Source organism: Lupinus angustifolius, chromosome LG07, assembly GCF_001865875.1.
Source record: "Lupinus angustifolius cultivar Tanjil chromosome LG07, LupAngTanjil_v1.0, whole genome shotgun sequence".
NCBI lineage: Eukaryota > Viridiplantae > Streptophyta > Magnoliopsida > Fabales > Fabaceae > Lupinus > Lupinus angustifolius.
In genome coordinates this window covers 5,751,352-5,762,102 of record NC_032015.1, presented here as the reverse complement: position 1 = coordinate 5,762,102, position 10,751 = coordinate 5,751,352, and the positions used below count along the sequence as shown (strand labels likewise).

Genomic DNA, 10,751 nt, shown 5'->3' with positions numbered 1-10,751 from the left:
AATCTGAACTGTAGTGTTAAAATTCAGTGCGAAAAATGTCAAAAAACTTTGATGAGGTGAAAAAGTACAATTATTCTTAGATTAATGGTAAACATTAAATTATATAGATAGATTAATGTAAAGAAATAATTTGAATGTGAAAAATGATTTCAATTTCATCTAATGTTCAATGACTATTACTTTTTAACATATCAAAACATAGATGTTGTAAACAATCAATTTTAGCGGGGTAGCGACATGAACTAATCACTAATTAATATTAAATTATTATTAGCATATAAAATATATAATATATAAAAAGTAGGAAGAAAAATATGTGAGGAGGATGTGACATGTGACATGAAGGAAAAAATATAAGGAGAAAGTGACATGTGGCATGAGAGAAGGAGAAAGTGACATGTGGCATGAGGGAGGTTTTTTTATTATATTGTTAATAGATAGATAGATCTGGAAGGGGCATGTATAAAAACACAATCCATAATTTCCAAGTTTGTTCTCATTGTAGTTGGTCTCCACATATTCATAATTTATAACATTTTAAATAATCTTAACATAAAATTGATGCATCTAAAAAACTACAAATCTTCATGACAACAAACTACAAACCTTTGACATTGACACGAAATCACAGTAGATAAGAAAAGCTCTTTCTTACTTAAGACTCATGTGCTTGGAAACCAAAATCCTACTTTGGACTTCAATTTTTGTAATACTTGTTCTCATGTTAAGGCTAACATTAAAAAACTAGTGAATTGTGCAGCACTCAAGTACAAGAATGAAAATTCAGATAATTTACATGTTTTCCTCAGTTTTGATGTGGCTATACCAAAATTGAAAAATGGAGCATAGAACATCAATGTTTCATCAAGACATGGGAGGTGAGTGCTCAACTTCCATTGAAGGGAAACTAGATTGAGTTGATCTCATCCCTTTAAGTAAACTCTTGGCCGTTTCTTTTTCCTGTAAGACAGATTTAAATCATTAGATGAGTTGTTGAGAGTTACTTGTTTCAAATTGAAAATTTTGTTGAATATTTTAGACTCACTGGGCCAGTATAATCCAGAAGACGTGTACAATAAACCTCTGCTTCTTCAAATTTGTTCTGCAATTTGTAATATCTTGCAAGATAGAGCAAAGCCTCAACCATGTTAGGTCCCTCCCTCTCTTCAGATTCCATCCTCTCTAAATCCTTCTTGTAGTAAAAGGCTGCCTCTTCAGGGTGCCCCAGCTCGGAGTGCAGCTTTGCTAGTTGGTGCAGAGCAATTGCTTCCCTGTCATTACAATTTGCTGCCCTTTTGTAACACTTTATTGCCTCGTCGAGCATGTGGAGCTGTTCGGTTTCATAACATTGAGCCATTGCAATCCACAACCGAGAATCAGTTGGCTGCAAGAACACCGATTTTTTGAAGTAATTAAGAGCATAGAAATGCATACCCATCATCTCATAGGCTTGTCCCAGTCCATACCAGGCACGATAATCACATGAGTCTATATCTACTGCCCGACGATATGCATCCACTGCAGCAGGAGTGTTTTTCATCTCAACAAACTCATGACCCATAAGTGTCCAAGCAGACAAATAATTTTTGTTTAATTTAAGGGCTCTCCTAAAATACATAACCGATTTTTCATGCTGCCCCTTTAAACTGTAATAATTACCAATGATACAACAAGATTCAGGTCTGTATTTATCAATTGTGAATGCTCTGTGGGCAAGATAACTCAGAGCAGAAAAACACTCCTTAGCATAAAGCACGTTGGAGTACATATCCATGTCTTCCACTCGATAAGGATCATTCCTCAGCAGTTCTTCAAATATTGCTTCAACTTGATCAAATTCCCTCAAACTGTACTGGGCTTTTGCAATTTGAGCCTGTATGTAATTACTATAGCCAAAGGTTCCTAGTAGATATTCATATTTTGACAAACAATCATTGTGCATTCTTAATTCTTGATAAGCGCTGGCAAGGAAGAAATCCTTCATCCAATGACTATTGAGAGCAAGACTGTTCAAGTTATCAACAGTAGTGCATAAAGATCGTAGCTCAGTCCAGGCATTCCAGTTCCAAGGATAGCTATTCACAGATTCCAAAAGTACTGTACGTGCCAGATTCTCACTGCCTTTCTGTTTGAGCACGAGAGCATACAAGTACAAACAAAAAGGATCGATTGTGCCATTCTTGCGAAGTGTTGACAACTCCCTCTCTAAAGAAACTAATTCACCATTCACAGCATCACTCTTACCCAGAGGTCCCTCGAGTTCGATCATCTCTTCCTCTTTTCGCTTTTCGCCTGCCTGTATGAAGCACAAAGTATGGAAAAAAGATGTTATACACATGATGTGAAATTCCAAAATATTCAGTTCTTTCATATTGATAATGTACATGAATTTAAAAGAGGATATATGCAAAGCATGAAAACACTGGTTGCTTATGTCATGAATTCGCAAACATTGACATGTAACAGTGTGCAACACATTATTTTTTTTTAGCTTTCCCATAAGGGAATAGTAGCTAGTGATGCAAAAGATATGACAAACCATTTCTGTCAACATTTTGTATATATATTTTGTCCAAGAAACAATTCTTTAGAATGATAAGAGGAGGAACTTGATAAACAGTAAAGGCAAGTGTAGCAGGAAAATGTTTGCAACTAGAATATTGTTTACTTCTCAAAAGCTTTCTCACATAACTATTTATAATAACCTGTTTTGAACGCACCCAGTGATAGGAAAATTTTCTTTCGGAAACCAGAAAGCACATTATATGAAATAGATAAGTAACATGCTGAGATTACTGATTTTGGCATGGGATTTGATCCATATACCAGGAAATAACATTACAGTTTTTCTGTAACTGCACCAAATAAATTAAAAGGTGCCTCATGTTTTAATTTGCAGGTACACTTCTAAGCTCTTGTTCTTTTTTAACTTTTGATTTTGACTTTGTCATGGGACTATTAAGTTCTTATTCACGTATTAGGGCAGTTCCTAGATATTTATTATGACGATAATGATACCTACTTTTGGAGGAGTTTGTTCATGAAAGACACTGTTTGCTACTTTGGTGGAAGCACATTCTTACATGAATCATACATCCAAATTAACCTTGAGCTTAAATGCTCATATTACATACGAAAACTCCATTTCATGTTATTATTGAAATAATATGTTTTTCAAATGAGTTTGAGAAAACCACCAAATTTGATACCAGCCACTAGGGTACTAACTTTTATTGGTTGTGACATTAAGTGTGAGAACATCTTATCTCTAACTAGTTATTAAATAGCCAAATTACTCTTCAACTCCAATTATCAAATAAAATACAGTTGGGATTAGAATTTTGATTTCAGGCATATCCTTCCCTAACTTTGAACTCACCATAACTAATTGCAAAAAATACTCAGATACATGTAACATACCGGCATGGCTAAGAGACGCATCGTAAAGACAAAAGGAGGAAACCATCAAGACATAACTTGTCAGTTAGCTGGTGGTTGCTCATTGTACCTCTGTACCAGAGTCAAATGAGATAAAAGACAAATGTTCAGAGATCATTGCACACCCTTGCCTCAGCAAAGAAAGGTAATCAATTGCTGGACCTACTTCCCCCAACAGAATGTAATAAAGTCGGTATAACAAATATGCTGGACGACCCCTCAGGTTCGTAGCTGCCAGCCTGCCACTAGTTAATCGCAATCAGTTTAGATGACAATGGACAAACATCTTCCAATGGAAATAGAGTGCACCATGAAAGTGACAATTAGAATGTCATGCTTCTATACTTCTATTACACATAATCCTCTTGTCTCCACTAGAGTTAAATAATTCCTGGAAACAACATCTCGATTTGTGTGGGTAAGGCTACACACATCTACTCTCACCGGATTCCAATAGGTGCAGACCTCATGCATCGGGCCACCTTTTAAAGTACACTAATTGAATTAGAATAAATCATGACTAGTTAACCACATTGGAACATCCAGATGAATAACCAATCAATTTTTTCTCTGTTCAAAATAAACTAAAATGCATCAAAATGAAAACCAAATGTTGCACTACCACACTAACACACAGAAAATCTAAAGCAGGGGGAACATAGCTAACCAGATACAGAGCATAACATCTCAAGAACACTGATTTCCTCCCAGTCTGGTCGCGTAGCACATGTGCAGCTCTCTTGTACTCGCGGCAATCGAAATAAGACTTGGCCAAAAGGTAAAAATCACCATCTACAAGTTCATCCTCCTCCATCACAGGAGTGGCAACATACGAAACACCCGCAATTGGAGTTGCTGTCATGTCATGCGTGCGGTATTTGCGACGAATGCTGGAACTCCCACGCTGGAATCTGGTGTTAGTAGGAGTGAACTTTGCTGGGTCTTGTTCAATACCCACCAACTGTTCTGCTGCCCTGTAAGCGCATCATTTACAGAATCAAACACTGACCCATTTACATAAACTACAAATAGAAGCAAAGGGGAACTTCAAAATCAAATTTTTGAGATGGGATTTAAAATCCGAAGTTATTGATGCAATGTTAGTTTCTAGGGTTTTAGTTTAGTAGTAACGTTACCATTTGGAAGCAGAGTAGAGGCATCGATCGCTGAGTTGACGAACCGCAATGCGAAGTTCGCTTCTGCAACTATCTTTGGAACTCATCGATTGGGTTACACAATGTGAGACGCGCCAACTGCTTTTTCGAAATTGCTATCTCAGGTAGTTGTCACTCTCTTCTAGTACTTTTCGAAAAATATGTACATGTTTCTAGTAGTTGGACTAAGCCACTCTCTTCTAGTACCTTTTGAGTTGTGAAGTTATTATTGAATGTCTTTTACATAAATATACTATATTATTTAAAAATGCGTGTTGAGAGTCATTATATTATATGATAGTGATAATGTAAGAATAAGAAATAATTAACTATCAGAAGAATATTGAGTTATATATCATTTTTTTTTGCAAAAGTTAGAAAATAGTGATGACAAAATAGTAAAAACCACAAATTACACCATGGTGGGTGATTATTTTGAGTTTTCCTTTATAATAGTATAAATATTGCGTAAATATTTATACAAAATTAATGTATCATTCATCATTTATTTGTATTACTTTTATTTAAAAATGAATAATAATAAAAAATTAACAATTTGGAAGCACAAATTCGAATGCCAACTGTTTGCTTAAAATGATATATTATTCAAGAAACTATTTCTTGTTTACCCTTATTTATTTCCTCTCTTTTTTAATAAAACTCTTCGATAAAAATATTTTTAATTGTGTTTTATTTTCTTGGTGTAGATTTTAGCAGTTGGTATTTTAAAATATATGTTGCATTCCAAATCATTTTTTGTAAGTGAGGTGAGAAATATTATATTGTGCAACAATATTATCATTATTATCAAATCACGTGCTCTTTACAAAACAAATATATGATCTGTTTTTTTGTTTTTTAGTTGCCTAAAAACTTTTGGCTCTCGTCCATATTATTATCGTTGAAAGCATCTAGTTAAGTTATATCAACTACATAGGTATAAACTAAGGATCATAAATATGAATATGTAAACCTAAAAAAGTAATTTTAAATATGACAGTTAAAATAAAGTATCCAACATATATAGCAGGAAAGTCCAAGAAATATTGATATTATAAGTGCACTTCTACATATCTATTCTTCAATTATGCCGGCTTTCTATAGTTACAAGCTACACGTTGTCACATAATATATTCAAGTATTGAACTTTCAGCCAGTGTCATTGTCTATATTCTGGAACGTTTGAAATATTCAAAATTAGAAACTTCAAATAATAAAATAGAAACGAAAAAAAAAATCTAGCATAGCTGTGGAAAAAATAGTATTATTTGAGCAACTTATAATAATTTTTTTATTTTCTCACTTTTCAATTTTCATCCATAATTTTTCACCTCATAATAATTATACACTATCAATATAAAGCTTTATACACAATCATTATATTATCCACAATAATTTATTTAAATTACTTTTATTAAAGAGTTAACGATAAATAAAAATGAATGGTAAATAACATATAATCAATACATACAATTTTTTATCACAACTTAATTATCAAAGAGTTTAAAATCTATGCACTGACAATGTAAAGTTTTGTACACTTTCAGTATATTATTCACCATTAATTTATAACACTTTTATTTAAAAGTCAACACTAGCTAACAAATGAATGGTAGAGATTTGCTGACAGTGTAATAATCACTTACACCATCAGTGTATACATATTAAATCCATTATTAAAACTATTATTCTAAAAGTTGTGTCATGAAATTATGGTTACATTTGTATTAGTTTGACTGGTCTCACGTTTGTTGTTTCTTTCTTGCATGTTTCTTCTTCTCTCTCTCTTTTCTTCCCTCCTCTTCTTTCTAGAGAGAGAAAGAAAGAGAGAGGGAAAGGGTAACCGGCCGGCCCCGCCAAAACACCCCACTTCCCTCTTCCTTTCTTAATTAGAAGTCAATTCTCCGAGCTACCCACCTAACCGGTAACCCATTACCTTTCTCATTCTTCAATTCAATTATTGACTATTATAAAGACACATTTTCTCTCTCTCATATTCAAAGTCTCTTTATTAATTCTTTCATTTTTCTCTGTTATCATCGTCTTCAATTATCATCTGGGTCTTTAAGGTTCTTGGAAAAGGTTCAGTTTTTGATTGATTCAATTATGGCTCCGCCAACCTTAGGAGCTGAAGGATCAAACGATTCCACAGCTAACAGGAGACAAACCAAGCGACCCAAGTGTAATTTTTTTTCTTCTCTTTGTTTTTTGTGAATACCCATGTTTTTTTTTTGGTAATTTGTTTTTTGTGCATGTTTGGATGGTATTGTTAAGGTTCACTTATGAAGGACATGGTGTAGTATTCTTGTATTGAACTTTTTGAATTTATGTTTCATGAATATAGATGACTTACTAATAAAGCAAATCTTACCATATTGGCGTATGTAGTGAGAGTAATTATTCATTATTAGAGGTTAGAGGAGAGAACATTGAACATTTAAACCATGAACAATCAAAAGTTACTTAATGGCGAGGTTGATCACTTGAAAAAAGTCAGGGTTACTCCTCATGGATAATAAGATTAAAACTTAAATTCATGTGATTATGTGACTGTTAAATAACTTTTGTAGTATGTTTAAGAATGATAATCTACCCGACAAAACTCTTTCTTCAAATATGTTTGGGTAAAAGGGATTAAAGTGATCCAAATCTTTTTTTTAAAGATGGTCAAAGGTTTTTTCCCCAGTAAGTTAAATATTAAGTATTATTTTTGAAACTTTCTTTTTGCACTTTTTATTTCACATCCATAAGATATAAATACCATTTTGCCATAAACAAAATAACCTTTTCTTTTCCAATTATTCCATATCTCTTGTAATACATAAGAAGTGATTCTTTTTACACAATTCAAACAAACCAGATTATCTTAAAATCTCTTTTAAGCTAATATATCCACACATAAAACTACAATTGTAGTTGAGGTAGTCAGATACTATGTTTTGGTTGAACAAGAAGTGTGTTGGTTTCCTATGTTGTTTCTACTGAAATTTTTTATGCCTTTCAGATTCTAAGTTTACTCAACAAGAACTTCCAGCATGCAAGCCCATTCTTACTCCAAGAGCGGTAAGTCTACCAATTTTTATATGTAATATGTGATCAATGCTAATATATTTAACCTACATGGATTTAGAGATCAACACTTACGAGGTGTAACTTCTCCCACAGGTTATATCAGCGTTCTTGATTGTCACTGTCGTATTCATTCCTATTGGAGTTGCTTCTCTACTAGCTTCTCGAGATGTATGCATGAGTAAAATATCATCCTGAGTTTTTTCTTGCAGCTCTATGTATAATGCCAAGTGCTGACTTTGGTTTTCATATTATCTATCTATCTATCAGGTCGTAGAACTTGCTGATAGGTATGACTTGCAGTGCATACCCGCAAATGTAACAGACAAGGTAGCATACATTCAGAGCTCTGCGGATAAAACGTGCACTAGGGAGCTACGAGTAATTTTCCATGACCCCATTTTCTCTTTTTCTTTGTATTAACCGTGTTCATGTTATTGATGAATTATGAAATTCAAATTTGAAGATCTTGTGGTTTATTCAACTTTGCTCTCATGAATAGGTTGAGAAGCGTATGAAGTCTCCTATTTATGTTTACTATCAGCTTGACAACTTCTACCAGAATCATCGTCGGTATGTAGACCTTTCGTTTCTCATGCTTCGTACATTCCTTATCTGTTTGAATTTCACATTTACAAAGTGAGAGGGATCTACTGGTTTTCTTCTTCGGCGATCTTGATAATTGTTGCTTTTCTCTCTTATTTCCCTTCCACAATGATGTGCACTTCTTGTTCAATCTCCAGTTTCACCTTTTCATTGTGATGAAGCGGTAGAGATGTATCTAAGCTATAGAGTGAACTTTGAGTATGTTGACAGTTATTTGTTCTTGAACTTCTGGAACCTTAGGGAAGTATGTCGGAGATAACAACGAACTATTTGTAGGATTTGAAGTTTTAAGAGATAGTGAAATGAAATTATGAATTTCTTTATTTCTTATATATCCATCTTATATTCGTAGAATTATAGAAGTTTATATTTTTTCTTTATGGTTTATCATTTCGTTGTCTTCAACTGACTGTTTCCTTCAATAATATTCATTCTTGAAGTTTGTTTGGTCAACAGTGGATTCCAATGCATATACATTGTATATAATTGTTTTTATTCTGATAAATATGCTGATTTTCTATAATTTAGGTATGTTAAAAGCCGAAATGATGAGCAGTTGAGGGATGCTGGGAAAGCAAACACAACAAGTGGTTGTGATCCTGAAGATAACGCTAATGGAATGCCAATTGTACCTTGTGGTCTTATAGCTTGGAGCTTGTTCAATGACACATACAGCTTCTCACGCAGCGAAAGTAATTTGACCGTGAACAAGACAGGCATTTCCTGGAAGAGTGATAGGGAGCACAAATTTGGAAAAGATGTTTTCCCTAAAAATTTCCAGAAGGGTTCTATTATAGGTGGTGCTCATCTCGATGAAAACATACCAGTAAGTCTTCGCGCGAGCTTGTATTTTGATTGAATCAGACATCTAATGTAAAGACCCCTTAACATATGGAACCATTTACACAAATTTCCATTCCTCCTTGCCTTTTGTTTCACTTTTATGCCATTGTTCTTTGCATGAGTGTTGTGTCATTCTCATTTGTTAGTTTGCATCAATGAGATAAGTCACTCACTTTTTGAATTTGTTATGGAACAGTTGAGTGACCAGGAGGATCTTATTGTGTGGATGCGAACCGCAGCTTTGCCAACTTTTAGGAAGTTGTACGGGAAGATTGAGGTTGATCTGGAGAAAGGCGATGTGATACACGTGACATTGAAGAATCGTTACAACACGTATAGTTTTAATGGCGAGAAGAAGCTTGTACTGTCAACTGCTAGCTGGCTCGGTGGGAAGAATGACTTCCTTGGCTTTGCTTATCTATGTGTTGGAGGATTGAGCTTCTTTTTGGCTATGGCTTTTACCATTGTATATTTTGTCAAGCCAAGGTAAAAAAACATATTTCCATCTCTTTCTACTCTGCAAGTTCCTTTTTCAAGCTAGGATGTTTATGTGGTAGCTTAGTATGCTTTCTTATTTGTTGCTTTGTTTCTTGCATATGTATGTGATGTTGATTGCATTCACTCTTTGCACATAGTAGATGCATTAGCACAACATTAGTTTATTGTATGTTATGTGTATTTCATGAAATACTTTCTGATATTCTCTGACATATGAAGATTTAAGAAGGAAATCACATTGGCCCCCCTTGATGATTGACTTAATTAAATCTGGCTGGCACCTCCTTGTTTCAAAACTTACTCCTTTTTCGGGGAGGTATGCAAAAATTCGATATCACTCTTCAGGAGAGGTGAGTGTAATAATAGCATAAATATCAAGGGAAGTTTGTGTAAATTTTATAAAAGAGTGGTAACCAGTATAATTAATATAATTTCCCCCAAAAAATGAGATTATTCATGCAAGGACTACTAGAGTGGGAAAAAACTCATTAATGTGTTTATTTTGGTTAGAGATCAGTTATGAAAATCTTTTATCAGAACATGCATATAATAAATAGCAAAAGTCACAAGGTTGTTTAAAATGGCAGAGGAGGTTTACATAGATTTTGTTGTACATGATGCATGTTTTGTCCTTTCTTTCCATTTCTATCCACTGTAGGATTCAATTTTCTATCAGTTGAATTTTGTAGAGTTGTTTATTGATTGAAATAAAAGTCTTATATTTCAACAGCCATGCACAATGGCAATTTATATAATTGTTAAATATTATTATTAGCTTCTAATCTTTCTGTCTCTTTCTTTAGGCAACTTGGAGATCCCTCATATTTATCATGGAATAGAAATGCTGGAGGGCAATGAGCATAGAAATTAATTATGCTTGCTTTTGATCTTTGAAGATTGTTGCAAGGATTGAATATTCTATGGACTACATTGGCAGTGTAATTTTGTACATCAATGTTTCTAATACAGCTTTATAACACTTCCCTTATTTTTCTTCTTATTTTCTACTTCAGGATTGGAATGTTTTGTATTTTCTGACAAATAGTGCCTTGCATATGTGCTAGTTACGTTTCATAAATGTATGGTCAGTTCAGTGTTCTGAACGAGTTAGTGATATCATCTACATAATGTTAATGAATTAGG

At 33.8% G+C, this 10,751-nt stretch overlaps 2 protein-coding genes across 4 annotated transcripts; one reads left to right on the top strand and one right to left on the bottom strand.

Annotated features, from left to right (window-relative positions):
• On the bottom strand, positions 585–4,723 carry LOC109351995 (anaphase-promoting complex subunit 8-like). Of its 3 annotated transcripts, none has more exons than XM_019593749.1 (4): positions 4,575–4,723; positions 4,106–4,412; positions 1,046–2,125; positions 585–960 (listed from the first exon to the last, which is right to left on the bottom strand). In XM_019593749.1, the coding sequence occupies exons 1-4, from the start codon at positions 4,658–4,660 to the stop codon at positions 865–867; spliced, it is 1,569 nt and encodes a 522-aa protein (XP_019449294.1). In that variant the 5' UTR covers positions 4,661–4,723; the 3' UTR covers positions 585–864. The 3 variants fall into 3 exon arrangements, with proteins under 3 accessions (XP_019449294.1, XP_019449293.1, XP_019449295.1); XM_019593748.1 differs by having other exon boundaries at positions 1,046–2,296; positions 4,575–4,720; XM_019593750.1 differs by lacking the exon at positions 585–960 and having other exon boundaries at positions 1,095–1,271; positions 1,313–2,296; positions 4,575–4,719.
• LOC109351994 (ALA-interacting subunit 3-like) lies at positions 6,375–10,746 on the top strand. The gene is made up of 9 exons (XM_019593747.1): positions 6,375–6,516; positions 6,662–6,774; positions 7,597–7,655; positions 7,758–7,832; positions 7,932–8,042; positions 8,164–8,234; positions 8,796–9,093; positions 9,307–9,596; positions 10,412–10,746. The coding sequence occupies exons 2-9, from the start codon at positions 6,699–6,701 to the stop codon at positions 10,464–10,466; spliced, it is 1,035 nt and encodes a 344-aa protein (XP_019449292.1). The 5' UTR covers positions 6,375–6,516; positions 6,662–6,698; the 3' UTR covers positions 10,467–10,746.